Raw genomic sequence first — 24,136 nt, 5'->3', positions numbered from 1 at the left:
TCTAGAGAAACCTCTGACCTACAAATATGCAATTTAGTATAATTGTTAATTCAAAAGAAAGGCGCCAATCGATTTAAGGTATGTTAAACAAGTTTGTAACAAGGAAATAAATAGGTTCATTACCCTAAGTCACTTTATATACTGTCAATTCAAATATAAACATCCCTATGAATAGTTTCGATTGTGATAATAGATCTAACATTGATTATCGGATAGATTATGCACTTGCAGTAGTAAATTATGTTCATGCATGTAATACTATCCGACCTTTTTTAACAAAAAACACTTTCGATGAGACTCCATTACCCTTGTAATAATGTTACTAGGCCCTTAATGCTTTCACCATATGTCTGTCATTTCTATCTGACATGTTAATCTCCCCACCTGTTTGCCCATCAGTCTGTCCAACATTAAAACTGGAGCATGCATATTCTCAAAAGGTACTAATATACTTGGATGAAACATTCAGCACTTAAAAAGACTCAATGCAGCGCATGTTTCTGTCATCCATCACCAGACAAAGCGACACCACGTGACAAACAATTGTGAATGCACAGTACACAGATTCTTGCCAAATTTATTACTGACAGATAAAAAAGACAGCGCTTCTTTTTCTCTTTTAATAGTTTATACACAGAAGAACTTATTTCGCTACTGCTGTTGATGGAGCTGCAGCCCCTGATCGTCTGGGCTTTGGCTGAGTGCCCTCACGGAAACCATTCCTGAAACAACAGTTCAGAGTAGTGAGAATCCTTGTTGTCCATACAAAACTAGAGCTTTGTCACAGACATTACATATACCCCCACATTCTGCATTGACACAGAATATTTTGCATGCTGTCTGCACAAAACAAGGGAATCTAATGTATGGCGATTTTTAAGAATTATTATGCCATTATCATTTTGACCTTTGAACTCTTGAATTCTTTCGTATGACACGCCCTCCGATGACTGTGAACAAAATTAATGTACAGTCATTTAAAAAACTCACAATGAATGACATAGTTATGGCCTGGACAAGCTCATTTATGGCCATTTTTTACTTTTGAACTCAAAGTGAGACTTGAAGTAGTAAATTACGTTCATGCATGTAATACTATCTTGGAGATATTGATGTAATTCTTTCGCATGACACACCGTACAATGATTGTGAACAAATGTGCCAAATGATTTTAAAATCTCACAATGAAAAACATAGTTATGGCCCGGACAAGCTCATTTATGGCCATTTTTGAAATTTGAACTCAAAGTGTAACCTTGACTTTGATATATCGACATAATTTTCCCGCAACACACCGTCCAATGATGGTAAACAAATATGCCAAATGATTCTAAAGTCTCACAATACTCGACAAAGTTACTTCAAGTTCAAGACCTTGGATATGACATAATTCTTTCGCGCAACACACCATCTAATGATGGTGAACAATTGTACCAAGTCATTTTTAAAACAAGAGTGCCAAACTGTCACAAGATACGCCCATTTGAAGGTTTTGGACACCATGCTAAATGCTTGAAATGCACTAAGTTACCTAAATTTTAACCCGGAATGACCCATACTGTAATATCCACGTATAGCGCGCAGTGTTTTACCTCCAAAATTCAAATTAAAAAGCTGGTGCGCGCTATACATTGATACAACGCTATCCTAGCTGCTAAATTGGTAAAAAATATGTTGTGTAATTGTAAATAATCAAAATGGCCGCCATGTTTTTTTCCAGAAAACTACCACCCTATAATCGTACAGACTGAGGCGCCATTGTCGAAACAACAAGAAGACGCTACTGGTAGATATGAATGCGGTAGAAGAAGTTTTGGTAAAAAATAAATTTGTTTGAATAAACTTGCGGACATTTCTTTGTTTGTGTTTGTACACTTCTTTATTGATGAATTCCGATGGGGATTGTTGTCGACATTCCGGAGAGCAGGCAAGGGTAGGTGCCAACAAGGTCTTTTTTGCGGGTAACGGTAGGTGTGAAAGGGGGTCATTTTGCACTTCGTAATTGGCAGATGTTAATGAGTAATATGTTCCACGACTTGTTAAGACGCTAATTGACATTTGAGACACTAATTGACACTTGAGAACGTGAAAATATGCAATTGCATTTTGTGTGTATAAATAATGAACGTTCAACAGTGGTGTACCTCAACAACTGTATCCCTGTCTCCCATGCGACATTCAAATTTACCTGTAATGCCCATGCTTTCCCTGAGGAACAAGATGTGTTTGTGAAACACTATGTCCCCGTATATGACGTTTGACCTTGAAGGATGACCTTGACCCTTCACCACTCAAAATGTGCAGCTCCATGAGATACACATGCATGAAAAATATAAAATTGCTAGCTTCAATATTGCAGAAGTGACATTACATGAGCAATTTTGACCCATATATTTGACCTTGAAGGATAACCTTGACCTTTCACAACTCAAAATGTGCAGCTCCATGAGATACACATGCATGCCAAATATCAAATTGCTATCTTCAATATTGTAAAAGTACTCATAAAATGAGCGATTTCGGCCACATATATTTGACCTCTGACCTTGAAGGATGACCTTGACCTTTCACCACTCAAAATGTGCAGCTCCATGAGATACACATGCATGCCAAATATCAAGTTGCTATCTTGAATATTGAAATATTGCAAACGTGTACATTAAATGAGCGATTTTGACCCATATATTTGACCTTTGACCTTGAAGGATGACCATGACCTTTCACCAATCAAAATGTGCAGCTCCATGAGATACATATGCATGCCAAATATCAAGTTGCTATCTTCAATATTGCAAAAGTTATTGCAAATGTTAAAGTTGGCGCAAACCAACAGACCAACCAACAGACCAACAGACAGGGCAAAAACAATATGTCCCCCACTACTATAGTGGGGGACATAAAAATCACACGATGTACACTAATTCTTATTTTTCACGTTTTTCACGAAATGCACGTGGACTGTTAATCTTTTGCTAGAAAATTACAAAATTGTCAGAAAAGTATAGTGCTATGCAACCCATGCTCCTAATCATAATGACGCTTCCTATTTTGAATGCTTAATTAAGCTTTCCAATGCCCAGGATTATTGGATTGTGCAATAGTAAAATGGCGGCCATTTTCGGTCTGATTTGGTGGTTTTATTGTCTTTAAATATTTTTTTTCTCCATTTTTGCATTTAAAAAACAGCCTGCGCGCTATACAAGGGAGCGCGCTATACGTGGAAACCTACGGTATTTGAACTTGACCAAGATGTCCTTTAGACACAACTACTGACCATATTTGGTTAAGATCGGATGAAAACTACTTCAATTAGAGAGCGGACACCTTGCTAAATATTTGAAAAGCACTTAGTAACCCCGTGACCTAGTTTTTGACCCAGCATAACCCATATTCGAACTTGACCTAGATATTGTCTTGATAAATTATCTGACCAAATTTGGTGAAGATCGGATGAAAACTACTTCAATGAAAGAGCAGACACCATGCTCAATGCCTGAAATGCACGAAGTGACCTCGTAACCTTGTTTTTGATCCGGCACAACCCATATTTGAACTTGACCTAGATATCATTTAGACACAACTTCTGACCAAATTAGGTGAAGATCTGATGAAAACTACTTCAATGAGAGAGCGGACACCATGCTAAATCCTTGAAATGCACTAAGTGACCCCATGACCTAGTTTTTGACCCGGCATGACCCATATTCGAACTTGACCTAGATATTAACTAGATACAACTTCTGACCAAGTTTGGTGAATATCTGATGAAAAGTATTTGAATTAGAGAGCCGCCCGCCAAGAGTGAAACTATAATACGTCCCGTTTTTAAAAACGGGCGTATAAAAATTACATAGTTATGGTTCGGACACACTTTCGGTTAAAAACGCACTAAGTGACCCAGTGACCTAGTTTTTGGCCCGGCATGACACATATTCAAATGTGACCTAGACATTAACTAGATACAACTTCTGACCAAGTTTGGTAAAGATCAGATTAAATTTCAGCACACCCAGACTGACAAAGTAACTCCTATATATAATGGGGGTATAATTATTAATAAAACGAAATAACTCAATTTATCAGATATGTGTCAGAATTCCCAAAATAAGTGGGTGGTCAAGTAAAAGGAATTGATTAAACAGAACTTAATAAAGGATATACTGAAGTATGACTTTTTAATGTTTCATGGGCTAAATGTGAGACCTCTTTTCTAGCAATTATATAAAGAGTTCCTGACCAAAATCAAGGTAATATTACTTTTAGATAATTTCCATATTGGTATACAAAAAGAAACAGCTTATGGTGATTTCCCAAAAACAAGATGACTGCACCCAAGATTTTGAGGTTACTGACTATTACTGGTTGATAATGTATGATTTTGCTTTTCATTTGATATAATGATAATTTCACTTGAAATATGAAAGCTTTTCTGTCTTTTTGTTTGTCAGTTAATATATCAGTACGGTCGGTTACCCGTAACCACTCTAGAAATTATAGAAAACACAAAATTTAATCAAAATTCTTATGTTTTCAGCAAATATTCTACTACTTTCTTGGTGTATACCAATAAACCAATGATTTTCTAGTAATACAGTACACTCCACGCGTTTTCCCCTATTTCCCTCCATACTCCGCGGTGATTGACCTGGAGGGAGATTAAGAAAATCCCGCCAGACGCTGCGTTTGCATGATTTTGGACGCGGCGGTTAACGATCGGCAAAACTGATAAGCCGACGCGGCGGCCCTCGGCGTTGGCAACGCGGGGGAAACTCCGCGTTTTACGAGATAACGATCAATTTAATTTTGTTTGACTTCCTGATTTTCAAATAAAATTACATTTATTACAAGTACATACATGTACATGTAGTATAATATTTACAATTAAAAAAAACAACCAAGATAGATCGATCCCGACGTGGTTGTAGAAGTAGTTGTTGTTGTATAGAAAACTCGTTGATTTACGACAAACAAAACGTCGTGTTTTAACTAATACTTACCAATTTATATAATCACAGTTTGCAACATTGTTTTTAGTTTGATAATTTAATCCAAAGTTTTCATGTTAGCAGGTGATTTTCTATACTGAACACGTAAACAAATGACCAAGGACCCTAAAAATCTCGCAAATCTGTGTGAATTGACAGTTTGACGTAATCAAAGAAAAGCCGCTTCCTGTCTAAAGGCATTTTAACTTACTCAAGTAAACACGTTCAACGAATGCATAAGGAATGGTCTTAATTGTCGCAACAAAGTCAATTCTCTGCTCGCTAATGCATTTATTTTCTCTTTGAAGTTAGGTTATTCCATTGATTGCTAAAAGAAGGTGGTAACTATTGGGTCGATAGTTGCATTTAATATTCACAGTTGTATTCTTGTTGCGTCGACATTCAAAACAATGTTTACCAGTAATTATGGACCAAATCGGCAGAGTGACATTCACACATGTTAATCCCTTTTGTCAAAACACCGCAGACAGCAGTCTACACAATAGGTCAGTAGACTAGCTTTGCGTGTTTTCATAACGTCAAACACTTAAAATCCAGTTCCGCCCAATGTCTTCTTTAATCAGTTAACAGAACAATTACTGTTAAAATAATTACTCTACTAAAATACCGTAACGATAAAGATTCGGCGTGTATGATTTGAAATTATTTTGGAGGAAATATCAACTTATTCGCGATATAATTTTGTTAAAAAATACCAAAGAAACTTTTAACCGAAATCAACAAAATTCAATGTCTCTGCGCTATAATGTTTGTGTCAAAAAAATCAATACACGCACGCTTTGCAGGAGTATACCTTGTACAATGCAGCATAATTTTCGCGCGCTTTTGTCGGGAAATATACATGATGACTGTATATTGGAAGCATTTGTAAACGTCGTGTTAACATTAAAAATCGTAGTCTGTTTCGGATTACTAATTATTATTCTCATTTGGAAATTTTATGGTACATTTATTCTTGTCTTATATGTGTTATGATTTAAATATTAATTTGTCAAATGTCTTATATTCATACATATTGTAGACGTACCTGTGAATTAAAAAACATAATTTTTATACGTATTAATTTTCTATACAATTATCTTTTTTATACATGTACTAGTATTTAAACAATTTATTATAACAATGTTTTTATTTTTTGGCATGCCCAGAAGCACACTGCTAATGCGGCGTTGCGCGGCGGTCACCGATAAGAACGGAAATTGTCTGCATTTACCGACTAGGCTAAAGCAATACACGCCGCGGGAATAAGCGAACGCGGCGTAACGCCGAGCATTTTATCGAGTTCACCTCGCTCTCTCAACGCCGCGTGAACACTCGCTAGCAGAAAAAACCCGCGGAGGGAGCGCGTTTTTTGGGGAAAACGCGTGGAGTGTACTGTAGTAGATTGATTACAGTCATGAACAGAGACAGAGGGGGGGGGGGGGGGGGGGGGCTGTATAGTGTGGGGGTGTGGTCATTTATTACATTTTCTTCCAAAAATGCAATTTTTTTGGGGGGATGGGGGTGGGGGGGGGGTATAGTGTTAGGGTGTGGTTGTCATTTATTAGATGATCTTTAAGAAAAAAAGTCTATTGTGGTATGTCAGGTAAGAGTTGTTTTGAAGTATCAATCAAATCTAATCATAAATAAAGAAGTTAAGGCAATTTTAGCAAAATTTAATAATTTGACCTTGAGAGTCAAGGTCATTCAAAGGTCAAGGTAAAATTCAACTTGCCAGGTACAGTACCCTCATGATAGCATGAAAGTATTTGAAGTTTGAAAGCAATAGCCTTGATACTTTGGAAGTAACGTGGATCTAAACACAAAATTTAACAATATATTCAAAGTTACTAAGTCAAAAAAGGGCCATAATTCCGTAAAAATGACAACCAGTTATGCAACTTGTCCTTTACTGTCCCCTTATATAAGTTTGCGAGTGTTCCAAGCATGAAAGCAATACCGTAGGTTTCCAAGTATAGCGCGCAGTGTTTTACCTCCAAAATTCAAATTAAAAAGCTGGTGCGCGCTATACATTGATACAACGCTATCCTGGCTGCTAAATTGGTAAAAAATATGTTGTGTAATCATAAATAATCAAAATGGCTGCCATGATTTTTTCAAGAAAACTACCACCCTATAATCATACAGACTGAGGGGCCATTGTCGAAACAACAAGAAGTCGCTACTGGTAGATATGAATGCGGTAGAAGAAGTTTTGGTCAAAAATAAATTTGTTTGAATAAACTTGCGGACATTTTTTCGTACGTGTTTTTACACTTCTTTTTTGATGAATTCCGATGGGGATTGTTGTCGAAATTCCAGAGAGCAGGCAAGGGTAGGTGCAAACGAGGTCTTTTTTGCGGGTAACGGTAGGTGTGAAAGGGGGTCTTTTTGCACTTCGTAATTGGCAGATGTTATTGAGTAATATGTGCCACGACTTGTTAAGACGCTAATTGACATTTGAGACACTAATTGACACTTGAGAAAGTGAAGATATGCAATTGCATTTTGTGTGTATAAATATTGAATGTTCAACAGTGGTGTAACTCAACAACTGTATCCCTGTCTCCCATGCAACATTCAAATTTACTGGTAATGCCCATGCTTTCCCCGAGGAAAAATCACACGATGTTCACTAATTCTTATTTTCTCTCGTTTTTCACGAAATGCACTTGGACTGTTAAACTTTTGCTAGAAAATTACACAATTGTCAGAAAAGTATAGTGCTATGCAACCCATGCTCCTAATCATAATGACGCTTCCTATTTTGAATGCTTAATTAAGCTTTCCAATGCCCCGGATTATTGGATTGTGCAATAGTAAAATGGCGGCCGTTTTCGGTCGGATTTGGTGGTTTTAATGTCTTTAAATATTTATTTCTCCATTTTTGCATTTAAAAAACAGCCTGCGCGCTATACACGGGAGCGCGCTAAACGTGGAAACCTACGGTATCTATGATACTTTAGGGGTAAAGCGGACCAAACACAAAACTTAACCACATTTTCAATTTTCTAATATAAAGGGCCCATAATTCCGTCAAAATGCCAGTCAGAGTTACATAACTTTGCCTTCCCAGTCCCCTTATGATAGTTAGAAAGTGTTGCAAGTATGAAAGCAATAGCTTTGATACTTTAGCAATAAAGTGGACCTAAACACTAAACTTAACCAAATTTTCAATTTTCTAAATATAAAAAGGGCACATAATTCTGTCAGAATGCAAGTCAGAGTTACATAATTTTGCCTGCACAGTCCCCATATGATAGTTAGTAAGTGTTGCAAGTATGAAAGCAATAGCTTTGATACTTAAGGAATAAAATGGACCTAAACACAAAACTTAACCAAAATTTTCAATTTTCTAGTATAACAAGAGGGCCGGCCTGAAAGTGTTTTCAAGGTTTTACTATAGCCATATAAGGAAAATGCCCCGCCCCCTGGAAGCCATGTTTTTCAACCAACCAACATCATTTTCGAACTTGTCCAAGATATTATCGGGATGGATCTTCTGACCAAGTTTCTTGAAGATCGGACAGTAAATGTGGCCTCAAGAGTGTTAACAAGATTTTACTATAGCCATGTAAGGAAAAATGCCCCCCCCCCCCCCCCCCCTGGAAGCCAGTTTTTCCAAGCAAACATAATTATTTTCAAACTCATCCGAGATATCAATAAGACTAATCTTCTGACCAAATTTCATGAAGATTGGACAATAAATGAGGCCTCTAGAGTGTTAACAAGGTTTTACTATAGCCATATAAAGCCATATAAGGAAAAATACCCCGCCCCTGGTGGCCATGTTTTTAAAGCAACCAAAACCATTTTCAAACTCATCCAAGATATCATTGGGACAAATCTTTTGACCAAGTTTCATGATGATCAGAAAATAAATGTGACCTCTAGAGTGTTAACAAGGTTTTACTACAGCCATATAAGGAAAATAGCCCCGTCCCTGTGGTGGCCATGTTTTTCAACCAACCGGCATCATTTTTGAACTCGTCCAAGATATTATTGGGATGAATCTTCTGACCAAGTTTCATGAAGATCAAACTATAAATGTGGCCTCTAGAGTGCTAACAAGATTTTACTATAGCCTTATATAGCCATATAAGGAAAACTGCCCCGCCCCTTGGCGGCCATGTTTTTCAAGCAAACGTAACCGTTTTCGAACTCATCCAAGATATCATTAAGACAAATCTTCTGACCATATTTCATCAAGATTGGACAATAAATGTGGCCTCTAGAGTGTTAAGGTTTTACTATAGCCATATAAGGAAAAATGCCCCGCCCCCTGGCGGCCATGTTTTTCAACCAACCATCATCATTTTCAAACTCGTCCAAGATATTATTGGGATGAATCTTCTGACCAAGTTTCATGAAGATAGGACAATAAATGTGGCCTCTAGAGTGTTGACAAGATTTTACTATAGCCATATATATAGCCATATAAGGAAAAATGCCCAGCCCCTTGGCAGCCATGTTTTTCAAGCAAAGGTTACCATTTTTTAACTCATCCAAGATATCAGTGGCACAAATCTTCTGAGCTAGTTTCATGAAGATAGGACTATTAATGTGGCCTCTAAAGTGTTAACAAGGTTTTACTATAGCCATATACATGTAAGGAAAAATGCCCTGCCCCTAGGCGGCCATGTTTTTCAACCAACCAGCATCATTTTCGAACTCGTCCAAGATATTATTGGGATGAATCTTCTGACCAAGTGTTATGAAGAACAGACAATAAATGTGTCCCCTAGAGTGTTAACAAGATTTTACTATAGCCATATAAGGAAAAATGACCCGCCCATGGCGGGGGATAATTAGAGAGCAGAAACTGCCGTGGACGCCGCCCGCCGCCAAGGTGAAACTTTAATACGTCCCGTTTTTTTTAAACGGCGTATAAAAATGCGGTTTTACCCTATTACAGGCGTTCCATTTAACATGGCCATCTCAATTGAATGGCTAAATAATGCAAATTACATTACCACTTTTAAAAACAACATATAATTTATTCAATAAATAAACTGTTCTCATTTGATGAGGCCTATTTTATTATGTTAATAAAATTTAAAAAAAAACAAGAGTTCCGCGGTCGGAGATGACCGCATTGAAGCCGGATTTTTGATTTAAATGACAGGAAAGTACCTTTCGTGTTTTTGTCAATGCAATACTTAAATTACTGAAATATTGTTCAAAGGTCAAAATGAAATGTAAGTACTTTTCAAGGCATGAGCAAACCTTGTGTTATGTTTTGAATGCATGCATATACATGAACAACAATAACATTTAAGGTCACAAATATGAACTTGAATTGACAATTAGGAAAGTTTGATCTCAATTTTTTTATTAGCAAATTAGTAACATATTGTTTGAAGTTTCCATCAATTTCATTATCAAATGTAAGAAAATAAACTTAGATGAAATAATACTATTTATTGTTTTGCTTTCACATACCTACACAGTATGTCTAGGTCCAAGCATACCAAAGTTATAACAATTTTAACATTTTAACATTGAAGGTCACAGTGACCTTGACCTTCAAATGAATGACATTGAAATGAGCAGTGGTGATCTTCTAGTACTGGCCAACCTTTATGTCAAGTTTGAAGACTCTAGGTACAAGCATACCAAAGTTATAACATGGAATAAGAACTTTAACATTTTTACCTACCAAAGTTATAAGAACTTTAACATTTTTACATTCAAGGTCACAGTGACCTTGACCTTAGAATGAATGACCTTGAAATGACCAGTGGTCATCTAAGTGTGCTTGCAAACCTTCATGTCAAGTTTGAAGACTCTATGTCCAAGCATACCAAAGTTATAACAATTTTAACATTTTAACATTTAAGGTCACAGTGACCTTGACCTTCAAATGAATGACATTGAAATGACCAGTGGTCATCTTCTAGTACTGGCCAATCTTTATTTCAAGTTTGAAGACTCTAGGTACAAGCATACCAAAGTTATAACATGAAATAAGAACTTTAACATTTTTACATTCAAGGTCACAGTGACCTTGACCTTCAAATGAATGACCTTGAAATGTCCAGTGGTTACTTACTAGTTCTGGCCAACCTTCATGTCAAGTTTCAAGACTCTAGGTCCAAGCATACCAAAGTTATAACAACTTTAACATTTTTACATTCAAGGTCACAGTGACCTTGACCTTCAAATGAATGACCTTGAAATGTCCAGTGGTTACTTACTAGTTCTGGCCAACCTTCATGTCAAGTTTCAAGACTCTAGGTCCAAGCATACCAAAGTTATAACAACTTTAACATTTTTATATTGAAGGTCACAGTGACCTTCACCTTCAAATGAATGACCTTGAAATGACCAGTGGTCATCTGTTAATCCTGGCCAACCTTCATGTCAAGTTTGAAGACTCTAGGTCCAAGCATACCAAAGTTATACCATGAAATAAGAACTTAAACATTTTTACATTCAAGGTCACAGTGACCTTGACCTTCAAATGAATGACCTTGAAATGACCAGTGGTTACTAACTAGTTATGGCCAACCTTCATGTCAAGTTTCAAGACTCTAGGTCCAAGCATACCAAAGTTATAACAACTTTAACATTTTTTATATTGAAGGTCACAGTGACCTTGACCTTCAAATGAATGACCTTGAAATGACCAGTGGTCATCTGTTAATCCTGGCCAACCTTCATGTCAAGTTTGAAGACTCTAGGTCCAAGCATACCAAAGTTATACCATGAAATAAGAACTTTAACATTTTCGAGCACGCCGCCACCCCGCCCGCCCGACAACATCAATCTATAAGCCGAGATTTTTTCGAAAAAAATCCGGCTAAAAAATATTCTGTTAACTTTTTATTTTTCAAACCCAACTCTAAAAAACTGTCTTATAGACCCCCCAAAAACATTTTAAATTTGACTCTGACAAAAGTAACATGCAAATAATTTAATACAAATGCAGACGAGATTTCAATTTGAATGCTTAGAAGTCAATTTGTTTTGTAGCTACTTATTTTGTAAATTAAATAGTTGTTGGGCATTTTATACTAGTTTTTAAAATATAATATGCCTAGCTGGAGCACTATAGCCATTCGTCTGCTCCAAATGTTTACCTAAAGCGCCTGTGAACCTTTTTAAGATAACTCATGCGACCGGTTCCCGTTGTCTTCCTGCGCTTGGCCTTCTCACTCCAGTTGTCTGAAAAGTAAACATTTCAACATGCAATATGAAACACGAAATGGTTATGGTCAAATTGATTGCACTATAACCTTTGACAATATTTAACAATGATTTCAATTAATAATTTCTAAAAGAAGCATTTTAAAGCACTGAAAGGCAAAGATCCAAATAAATAGTATTCAGAGCTCCAGATAAGGTTTTGTGAAATTCTTAAATTACTACCAGATTTTCAAAACGAATTCTTAACTCTGAAATTTTATTCTTAACGTTACTACTAAGTTTTGGAAAATAATTCTTATTTTTTATAAATGACCTAAAAATAAATAATAATGGTTATTTTCATGCAAAAAAATCAAAATTAACATACTAGCAACTTTATTTCTACGAGTTCAACAGTGTCTTTTCAGTATTATACAATTTTATTTTTCAAATGCCTTTATATGCCAAAACCATGCTTAGATTGCATGCCTCAGATGAATTTTTACATATTTCACAATTAAAACCGGTCTCCCCTTCAATCTTTTTAACGATTAGCCACGGGACTTGTCCCTTCCACTCGTTCAATGTTTTCTTTTTTGTGTGTTTAAGTTTGGACCCGTCGTGTCGCGTTTTTCTTTAGCTTTTCCGACTGAGTCGGAAACTGAACATACAACATCGTATAAGATCTTTTCTATGTCTTTCTAAACATTTAACTTTGGCTCACTTTGCGTACAATATGTTAAAAGCGTGTTTTTGGACGCTTTGCAGTTTTTTAGGACGCTCTCTGGGCGCTACCATTGTTTTTTGACAGATAGACTGTATACGCCGCTTTTATTGGAAAAAATGCGCTTTGTTAAACAAACCCGTTAACCATTCTATGTAAGCACCGCAAAGATCTTTAATACGCGAAAAGAAATCAATAAAAATCGATACGAACCGATGTAACAATAATATTCGTAACTTGATTTTGTAATTCTTATGGTACGACAAGATTTTAAAATAAATACGTAACGGACTTGAAAATAATTCGTAATAATGAAAAAACGACCCTTATCTGGAGCTCTGAGTATTGCATCAGAAAGATCTTAACAGTGTTTTTTTTGGATGAAATATTCGGCGTTATTCGGCCCCATTCCTCCATCTTTTGAGTATATATTTTTCCCCCAAATATTTTTTAAATTCCCCTCTAGGAAGTGTTTTTCAATTTTAATCTATACCTCATTTAAATACGTCTTTTGTTACGAATTTACTACAATTTTCCTGAACTTCATTCGCGTGTTTACTTTATTTTAGCCTTTACCGCAAACCATACATAGTTCACTATCACGACTTTCGCTGTACAACATCTACCGCAAACCATACGTATTCCATCATGTCGCACAACAACAAAAGCTATCGTAAAAAAATTGACAAATCTGTTTTAACTTAAAAATAAATTGATATTCTTTTCAAACAAGTACAACTTAAAAGTCAGTCTTCTTCAAATGCCGGCAGTGAAACGCCAGAAACGTCCGGTCAAGAGAGTGTTGAAAAACTGTTTAGTTTGCTCAACCTGCTTTGCACGCCACAGAGAAACAGGCTTGGGGAAGCTACACTGGAGTCCCTGATCAGACTTTGTCTGCACACGGAGAGACTTAGTGAAGAGGTCACCAGAATAATTGATAAATTCGCTGAAAAGCCCAGAAATGTTGAACTTTGAACATGAACATAACATGTTTATGAATAAAAGAGTTTGAATTATGTTTTTCTCCCTCTGTATGGTGAATTATAGTGTTAAAACTTGATTTTGTACTGTAACTAGCTAAGCATAGAAATTTCCCCCTTTTCCCCTTTTACGCCTGAATTTCCCCCCCCCCCCTCAGGGGACCCGACCCCCTTCCCCCAAAACTGAAAAAAAAACACTGCTTAAACTAAACACTCTCATTTTTTCATAATGAATTAGATGTATTTTACTTTATTTTGTTTTAGTGATGAGAAACAACCAATGATATAATAGTCCATTTTCAATATTTTAAAGCATATAGAACGAGAAAATAAGCTATCAAAAGTTCATCATGAATATCAGTTATCACGAGATACCCGACGATTGATGAACAGCATGTTCTACGCAGAGATTGCATTAACAGAAGTTTGGGAGTACCTGACTGAGAGAACTGACAGTTAAAAAACCCTCCAGAATAACAGTCATCAGTGATTTTTTTTTTTTTTTTTTGTTACAGCCTTTGCCATTTGGATTGGGAAAATTAGCGCGATAAACCATGAAATTGGGAAAAATAGTGCGATAAACCATGAAATTGGGAAAAATAGCGCTATAAACCATGAAATTGGGAAAAATATCGCGATAAACCATGAAATTCGGAGACATTATAAATATGATTATAAGAACAGAATTAAAATAATTTGAGTATGTTTGACAGCATTTTTATATTATAAAGTGCTAATTTAATGTGTTCTTACAATGAAGTCAATGTAAAGTTAATATCCTTCCACATGCATATTGAACTTGCAATAATCTATATAGATTCTTAAATATACCATTTAATCATAACCTCTTTAACAGTAAGAATTTAATTCAGTATTTTTTTTTTAATTAAATATCATATGGTGAAAACATTAAAAAATATTTGAAAAAAACACGCTTTAGTGGTCTTGCTATGTCAATGATGTAATAAATGGAGTTAAAATAATTTATTTCATTTCTTTACCTTTCAACATCTTGCACTAGACATCTTCCGTTCAATGCTATTTCAGTAAACTGTAAAGCGTGACAAACATAATAAAGCAGAATATGCATATGAATCTGATTATACACAGATCCACTAACATATAAATCATATCATGTTTGTCTCTTTCCATTTTCGAACGATACTCATCTTAAATGCATTAACTTTGTGAGTACCGGTAGACTAACGCCAATTTCCCAACACTGATTTCGTGATGCACATTCACTGTGAAGATTTCTAATAAATATTAGTTGTTTTTATCTCAAACGTTGTATTTTGCGTTAATGGACACACGCATTAAATTATTCCGTAATAACCATATGATATCCGTTGTTTATTTGAATGTTATTTATCTTTTCGCCGCTCATCGCATATTTCTCGTCTGCTTGCCGCCATCTTGAACGTGTGTAAAAACAGGCGTTTACGATCGGGATAAATCGACTATCGTCGTTATAATCCGCAATATTGAGAGAGATGTGGATAGCAACGTAAAATCGTATTCGGCTAAATTCGCAAACAATACGTAAGTCAGTTGTCGTTCGGCGACGACTTGACAAGCTTGATCGGCACTCGTTCAAAATTATTGCTAAATTACATTGTAATCTTATTGGCTTTATTGGGAAAATTTTGTCTTTTTTGGGGAAATTTTAATCAATTTTTTGGGAAAAAACGTAATTTTTTGCAATTGGGAAGCAGCCGAATATTGGCTGTAATTTTGGGCAAAAAAAATCACTGGTCATGTTGGTTCAATCATCTATCAATCGAAAGCTTGGCATCAAAAATGGAATGCTAAACTCACAACTTCTCATAGTAGCTGCGGGATAGCTGCAGGATGCACATCGCTTCTTCTGTATGTGAAAGGCACGACGCCCACATCGACGACACAGAGTGTGCGTCTTGTTATGGCGCTTACCAAAACTGGATGTTCCCTTTGTCTGTAATGAATTCACCAATAACTAGTTACCAGATAACAAACATTTTAAGTGTAATATGACAGGTCTAAAACCAGGTAAGTTCAGATGGTTGAGAACCTTGCTATTAGCAGCTAACTTTCGTCATTGCGAGCAAACGTTTGTACATAACACTGTGCAAAACCACCTGAATTAACTATTATTGCTGTCAACTATGTAATTGACCTTACTAAATCTTCGCTTCATATAATGCAGATTCAAATTTGCACATTTTCAATATGTTTTTCAGTGGAAACTTGATTTTTTTTTATTTAAATCAACACTAGGGTTAGAACAAATATGTTAACAATTGTTGGACATTCTTGTCCTTTCAATTATTATTAAATATAGTTTTATTGTATAATATAAGGATGATATAAGATAACATTGACAAGTTAGTCCCTTGTTCAATTTTGGAACCCTCTGTCAGAGCGAACATCACAATCTTCATTAAAACATTTCCATGTTCAGTTTTTTCGTGAACCATCAAAGTAAAAATTACCAAGCGATGCAGTGCCCCAGATAAGCTGCGTATCTGCGTCTTTCACCCAATTAAAATGTTTAAAAACGCAAATGAATACAATATCATGCTTATTGAAAACACAAACAATTTGACTTTTACGCCAATGCGTCAAATTTATGTGTACGATACAATAGCTAAATCGAAAATGCTTTGCTCATTTTTGGTACTATCTCTTTGGAATTATTATTGTAATGCAGCGACGGTTTCATTTAGCAAGCGCCTGGATGAAAGAGCAGGATAACAGTCAAAGTTATTCAAACGCTGTGCTGGCTAGATTTCATAGTTAAATAAAGCTTCGGACCAAAATATTTACGAGTCGACATACATGCTTTTTCAATCTGGCTTTAATCTGTTGCTCATTATCCCCACGCTTTTTGAAAAAAAGGTGGGGATATTGTGGTGATCTCCGCCGTCCGTCCGTCTGTCCGTCCGTCCTGGCCACTATCTCCTCCTACACTAAAAGCACTAGAACCTTGAAATTTACACACATGGTAGCTATGAGCATATGTGCGACCCTGCACTATTTGGAATTTTGATCTGACCCCTGGGTCAAAAGTTATAGGGGTTGGGGTGGGGCCGCGTCAGAAATTATCACTCATTTTTTTAGGTTATTTTACATTTACTTCTTTATTTCTACACCGATTCACTTCAAATTGATACTGGACCTCACCTATGACAATACGGTCAATCTCAACCATGCATGGCCCCATTCCCAACCCTGGGGCGCCCCGCCCACATAGGCCACACCCACCAAAAATTTCCATTTACTATAATTTTTTCATTTCTACACGGATTCACTTCAAATTGATACTGAACTTTTGTTATGACATTAGGGTCAATCTCAACTATGCATGGCCCCAATCCCAACCCTGGGGCGCCCGCCCACATAGGCCACACCCACCAAAAAATTCCATTTACTATAATTTTTTCATTTCTACACGGATTCACTTCAAATTGATACTGAACTTCTCTTATGACATTAGGGTCAATCTCAACTATGCATGGCCCCATAACCAACCCTGGGGCCCCGCCCACATAGACCACACCCACCCAAAATTGCCTTTACTATAATTTCTTCATTTCTACACCGATTCACTTCAAATTGATATTGAACTTCTCTTATGACAATACAGTCAATCTCAACTATGCATGGCCCCATTACCAACCCTGGGGCGCCCCGCCCACATAGACCACACCCACCCAAAATTGCCTTTTACTATAATTTCTTCATTTCTACACCGATTCACTTCAAATTGATACTGAACCTCTCTTATGACAATACGGTCAATCTCAACTATGCATGGCACAATTACCAACCCTGGGGCGCCCTGCCCACATATGTCACACCCACCCAAAATTGCCTTTTACTATAACTTCTTCATTTCTACACCAATTCACTTCTAATTGATGATGAACTTCTCTTATGACAATACGGTCAATCTCAGCTATGCATGGCCCCATTACCAACCCTGGGGCACACCTAGGTCAAACATTCGGCGTGGGGATACGCGTCGGCCTCTGCCGCGCCATTTCTAGTTGTGCATGTATTTGTAAAGCGTCTGTACTTTCAGTTTCTCTTATGATGCGAAATAAACATGTCTAAGAGTGGTCAAAAGATGTCCGCTATTGTTGCGCCAAAATATCAGTTGATATTTTTGACAGAAACAAAGATGCCGGTCAACATCTTTTTTTTAAGTTTGAAGTGTATATTATGGACAGTTTCAAGTATTAAAGATGTTATGAAACATCAGTGTATTAAAGTTTATTATGATAGTTAACTGTTCTATTGACAAGGCTCGCGATGGTGTAGTGGATGAGGTGTCCGCCTAGTGATCGGGAGTTCGTGGGTTCGCTCCCCACTCGGGGAGCGTTCTCGTTATCTCCTCCATAGACACCTAGTACTGGTTCTTCCCAGGAAACGGACTCGATAATAACCCTCTGCCTATAATGCTCTAAAGGGCGCTTGGCAGTATATATGGATAGATAGAAGGGTGCAGCTTCAACTGAAGTAAAGCAGCAATGATTTTGAGGTAAGCGTTTTTATAACTCATTTACCCTATTTCGAGAATGAAATCACCCTATTTTTCAAAATCAATGGGTGAAAAACCCTTTTCCGCGAATAATTGTCTGGGGCACTGCGATGTAAGCACGCATATTTTCTTTCATAAAGCTAATACCCGACAAACATGTTGACAGTGTCACATATTTTCGCGATGTATGAAAAGAACAAAGTAACGTGTGACGGAATGAGGATTTGATTCAGCTTATGTCACATAAACATGAAATATTTAGAATGATGTTAAAAAGTACTCGTCACAATTAAAAGCCGACAAACGAACACAGATATGTTATGCTTAATTCAAAACAACAGTAGTTGTATTTTCGGTGCAATTAAACCACATTCGTGGTATAATTTTGGCTAATGAAGACACTTAAACTGTGATTGAAAGTTTTGTCCACTTAATTATTGTATAAATCTGCATGTTTGTTCTTTACATAAAAGGATGTAAACAGATGTAAGTGATAAACATTACAAACCAACCATTTTGGGCCAGTTCGACAACTAAAAGGAAGTTGACTCGTTCTGAATCGAAAATAAAACCGGAAGTAAGAACGTCGTGAATGTAAACAAACATAATGATGACACATCTTCCGGACACGTAGGAAGTTTCGACATTTCATGAATACACGCGTTAAAAAAAGTCACCATGTTTATGTTATAAAATGGTATGTGCACACACGATTGGTCATTGTTCTTTCTACATATGATAGTAACAGATCCTTTAAACAAAATGATTGCTGTTCAGTCAATACCTAATTCATTCAATGGATTTGAAATGGGGTTGAGTAATATTAATAAGGAAGAAATATTTACAACACAGCCACAAGCATTGTCTATTGTCGAGTTCAGACATACAAAGATCGAACATGCTACAGAAGTTTCACTGATTGACCATAGCAGTGCTATGTATTTCAGACTGTTGATTAAGAAGTATAAAAAACACATGGGAGAGGAGATGGGGTCACATAGTGTCTGTTCCGGCGGTTTGCAACAGTACTTGATAAAGCAGCGACACTGTCAGGTGCAACTAAAAGAAGACCAAGAAGACAAGAGTCAACAGCAGTCTGGATTTGAGTGCTTACCAGTAAGTGTTTATACAATTAAATCACTATCAGTACTGTATAGTATTTTTATACATGTAAATGGTTTTAAAATTTAACTGTTCGATTGTTTCTTCTAATCATATAATATCATCAATGCTCAATATATTTTATTAACCAGGTTTTCCGAAGGAAAAAACTGGTTATTAGATTGGCGAATGCGGGCGGGCTGGCTGGCTGGCTGGCTGGCTGGCGGGCGGGCTGGCGGGCTGGCGGAATAAGCTTGTCCGGGCCATAACTATGTCGTTCATTGTCAGATTTTAAAATCATTTGGCACATTTGTTCACCATCATTGGACGGTGTGTCGCGCGAAATAATTACGTCGATATCTCCAAGGTCAAGGTCACACTTTGAGTTCAAAGGTCAAAAATGGCCATAAATGAGCTTGTCCTGGCCATAACTATGTCATTCATTGTGAGATTTTAAAATCATTTGGCACATTTGTTCACCATCATGGGACGGTGTGTCCCACGAAAGAATCACGTCAATATCTCCAATGTCAAGGTCGCCACGACTAAAAATAGATTAAAAAAAAAAAAAAACTTACAAAGGGGGTTAATTTTTTTTGGTCATTTCAAAAGTTCAGTTTGAGTTTTCTCCCTTTATCAGATTTTTTTTTCACAATGAAAACCTGGTTTTGTGACAATTTTGTCCCTTGTTTATATTGTTGGTATGTTTGTGCCCATTAGGTGCATGCTTTCTTTATTATTTCCAAAGAAATGATTAAGGCATGCAGTAGCTATACAATGGAAGATAAAAATATTAAACTTATAATGAAATCAACTTACATTCAGGACAGGTTAATTTTTTTATCTTGTATGACATCATATTGTCTTTTCAAATCAGATTGTATTCATATCAAACTCTTGCATATTATCATAAGCCTATTATTTTCTTTACAGGTAGATGTAAGGCTTCACATATTTTCCTACCTAACTGCCACAGAACTATGCAGAGCCTCTACTGTCTGTCGCAGTTGGTATGACATCACAGAAGACAATCTTCTTTGGGCCAGACTGTTAGCTCAGGACATTCACCAGTGGGATGTTATTGGTCACAATACAAATCCTGCCATCTACAAAGAAGTTGAATCAGAGTGGTCCAATAAAGAAATGTAAGCTAAAACTACCTAAAACTTACATTCTGTACTGGCTATTTAATTGTAGGAGGGAGGGAGAAAACTAATACATCAAAATACCTCAATGAGCTTGTGTGTACTTCACAGGCTGATTCACTATGACATTTATTCATTAAGTCTGGGTTTCTCATTGCAGCAATTATATACTGGTAAATATTAAGGTCTAAGGTTAATAATAAAAAGAACAACAAGAGATTGCCAATTAATATGGACCACTACCGGTGAAACTCCACCATTTGTCAGAATTAAAAAACAAATATATATTTGTTGCCATAGCAACCAAAATTAATTACGTAGGAACAAAATAAAATGACGTGCATAATCTCCATATTGCCATCTATCCATATTTTAAGTTTCATGAAAAAATATTAAGAACTTTTAAAGTTATCGCAGGATCCATAAAAGTGTGACAGACAAACTGACAGACAGACACAGACAGACAGACAGAGCGCAATACCATAAGTCCCCTCCGCTTTCACCCGTAGGGGACAATAAGCATTTTGACTGTAAAGGCATTTCCAACTTTTTACCACATATTTATGGTAAATAAACCACCAATATCAAATTTATTGAATCTTTTTGCCTTTTTAACAGATATCTGAGGTGCTCTCCTGGAGTAAAGAAGCTTATGCATCAGAACAATGCCATGTTCAGCAACGTAACAAGCATGTTACGGTACCTTTTCCCAAAGAAGACACCAATGTTTGCCATGTTTGGACCAGGCCTGGAAAGTCACACTAGCGGCATAGTTCGACAGCTTATACATGAGTCAGACTTCACGAAAATGGCAATGTTTCCAGGCAAATTTGATGGTAAGCTCTATATTTGCTTTGTTATTTGTATACCATAATCTAAAACAATTATTATGTTTAATGTCCATGTCTATTTTTACACAAATTAAACATGATGCTGAAATAAAAACATGACTTGCAGATTCAAGACTAAGAGTTTCTTGTGTTCTTAGGAAGTATTTTTTATGAATCACACAAAGGACTCACTTGTGTCACAGGTTTGGTAACAGTTATAGACCTTTAAATGACTGTTTTGATAAGTCTGTTTGCTACTTGTTTGTACAGTGAGCATATAGCATACTTATCGCATAAAGTTTGATAACATTTCTCTTGTCTTCACTTGCTCTGGCACAAGCTTGACAATTCATTTCCCAGACCTTGCACAACTACTCACTGAACTAACTGTTTTTGCTTTTATACAATAAATAATATAAATGCTTGCCCAGTATGAAGTTACTTTGGACTGTTATAAAGAAATCTTGTTGACACGGTAGGTGTTGGAGGTGGCATCACTTTGAAGAGTCCGGGAGGAGCTCTCTTACATCTGTCTGTGTTATACTCTAATACTGAGAAAGAGCGGGAAAAGGTATACAACGTCCGCCAACACAAAATGATGCGGGTGAAGGAAGACGCCTCAGGCAACGACAAGTATGAAATGATGCCTGCTGTGCAAGATTTCTGCGAGACTGTTGATGGATTCATCTATGTGGTTGACGCATCTGCTGAGTGTCCTGCTGGTATGTACTGGTGTTTTTGTTGCAGTTACACTTAAGATTTTAGTATTTTGTTCATTAGTATGAAAAAACAATCTTAAAACTTTTAAGATTGTTTAAGAAAAAAATTATGGCTTTTATTATCTGAAGGCCAGAGTGAGCACTTTTAAGTTAAAAGGTAAACACTTCTAAACTTCGTGTCTTAAGATCAAATTAAGGTTTGAATAGGCTCAGAAGACTGAGTTTTTTAGTGTAGAAGTTTCATTTATGTATATATTTTATATCTTAAAATGTGCATAGAACATTTTTGAATAAGTGCATCTTATTTTATACTTACTTTATATAGACTGTGTCTTTAACACTACTTCATTTTTAGGTATTTTCAATGCATTTTAATATTCACTTAATTCACCAATTTGAGTCCTGAAGTATATAAATTAACATAGCCTCAGAAGAGTCCTGAAGATTATTCTGTATTTATATAACATTGTAAATATGACCCTAATTTAAGTACATGAACTACTGTATATAAAATACCTCAAATATTTTATAATAATTATTTTTTTCAGTTGAATCTGGCTTGAGTGAGCTCCTTGCAATGGTGAATGAGCGTTGGTCTGCTACCCATGTCCCTGTGCTTGTCCTTTCCACCACACCTGAGCAGACCACACCACGCATATCCTGTTTCGAGGTTGTAGAGAGACTGGCGTTATCAAAACTGAACAGACCTTGGCAGGTATGTATAAAAATAAGGGTGAAATTATGGGTATGGGCATGTGCATATAATTATATCATTGAAGCTTTTATTTAATGTGTCAGTATTGCTGTGAATGAATGGGCATATGAATATATTTACCAGTAATCTTTAGATTTAGAATTGAGATAGAAATACTCAAAATCTTGGCTTTTTAAAAGTATATATATAATGTAAAATGTATGTGAATATATAATTTTAGCATTTTTGCTATCATTCCTTTAGCTGTAAAATTAATACTAAAAGTAATTGAACCAGTACTTCCACCTTAAATGAAAATTTGACTTGATATGTTGTACATTTACTTGCATAGACTGGTAAACTCTTCCTTTCTTTCTAAGGTCTGGAATTGCTCCATAGAAAATCTCAGTGGGGTGGAAGATGGGCTCACATGGCTGACCGAGCAGACTCGACGCAAGTACTAAGACCGCCATTCTACCGGCTCTTTGAGCTAGCACTGACAAAATTATACCAGAGATTCAATGAATACTGGTTCCAAACATGGACAATAGACAAGTAGCCTGTGATCAATAGTAAATAATTATGCGCATAATTAAACGTGCTCGGGCGAATGTGTACAATGTTCTCTTTGCAATTAGAGCATAAAATATAAGAATATGGGTATGCCTGGAAAACTGCAAGTTTCGATGGTTTTTATTGTTGTTGTTTTTTATATCATGTGCCAATTTAAATTGTTACAGATTTAATATCCATTGAAAAACTGAAATCTTTTGTTCATTTACACAGCCCCAGACGAATGATCTTTTAGTTTTCAAGATGGTAATAAAATGTATTTGTTTGTTCTATTGTGGTAACAGTTTTTACATGTGTACATTTAATGTGTATCCCTGAACAAGTTCTACTAAAAATACTCATGAAAACAGATATAAATGTTTAGTATATATTGCATTTTAAATATTAATTAAACATTGATGTAAAAGAATGTAATAGAATTAATTGCTGATCATGCATAGTTGCTATCCATTCAAATAATAAAATGAAAACAAATTGTTCATGTCATGTTTAGTTAAATGATTTGTAAAAAAAATACATTAAAACATTTGCCAGTTGTTTTTTCTGTATCCATGACAATGTTTTTACTGGCTTGGTCACAATCCTGTGATTGCATGTTTGGTTATAAAAGTTTCTCTACCTGATCAGGATGAATCAGTCATTACCGCCAAAATGCAATGCAACCAAGTGATGAGTAATACCAAAATAAGACCAGAAGTAAAATTAAAACAAGATATGTGTTCGTCAAAAACACAA

The 24,136-nt window shown here is 36.1% G+C and overlaps 2 protein-coding genes across 3 annotated transcripts; one reads left to right on the top strand and one right to left on the bottom strand.

Moving 5' to 3' along the window:
- Positions 1–606: 606 nt before the first annotated feature.
- On the bottom strand, positions 607–18,994 carry LOC127861403 (probable 60S ribosomal protein L37-A). The gene is made up of 4 exons (XM_052399862.1): positions 18,852–18,994; positions 15,636–15,771; positions 12,068–12,152; positions 607–722 (listed from the first exon to the last, which is right to left on the bottom strand). Exons 1-4 carry the CDS (start codon positions 18,852–18,854, stop codon positions 644–646), a joined length of 303 nt encoding a protein of 100 aa, XP_052255822.1. The 5' UTR covers positions 18,855–18,994; the 3' UTR covers positions 607–643.
- Positions 18,919–23,919, top strand: LOC127861390 (F-box only protein 4-like). Of its 2 annotated transcripts, XM_052399839.1 has the most exons (7): positions 18,919–19,036; positions 19,287–19,455; positions 20,374–20,585; positions 21,204–21,421; positions 21,895–22,137; positions 22,683–22,849; positions 23,209–23,919. In XM_052399839.1, exons 2-7 carry the CDS (start codon positions 19,315–19,317, stop codon positions 23,290–23,292), a joined length of 1,065 nt encoding a protein of 354 aa, XP_052255799.1. In that variant the 5' UTR covers positions 18,919–19,036; positions 19,287–19,314; the 3' UTR covers positions 23,293–23,919. The 2 variants fall into 2 exon arrangements, with proteins under 2 accessions (XP_052255799.1, XP_052255798.1); XM_052399838.1 differs by lacking the exon at positions 18,919–19,036 and having other exon boundaries at positions 19,044–19,455.
- The last annotated feature ends 217 nt before the right edge of the window (positions 23,920–24,136 follow it).

The sequence above is a fragment of the Dreissena polymorpha genome, chromosome 16 (assembly GCF_020536995.1).
Source record: "Dreissena polymorpha isolate Duluth1 chromosome 16, UMN_Dpol_1.0, whole genome shotgun sequence".
Classification (NCBI taxonomy): Eukaryota; Metazoa; Mollusca; class Bivalvia; order Myida; family Dreissenidae; genus Dreissena; species Dreissena polymorpha.
This window is presented reverse-complemented; position numbering and strand designations above follow the sequence as displayed.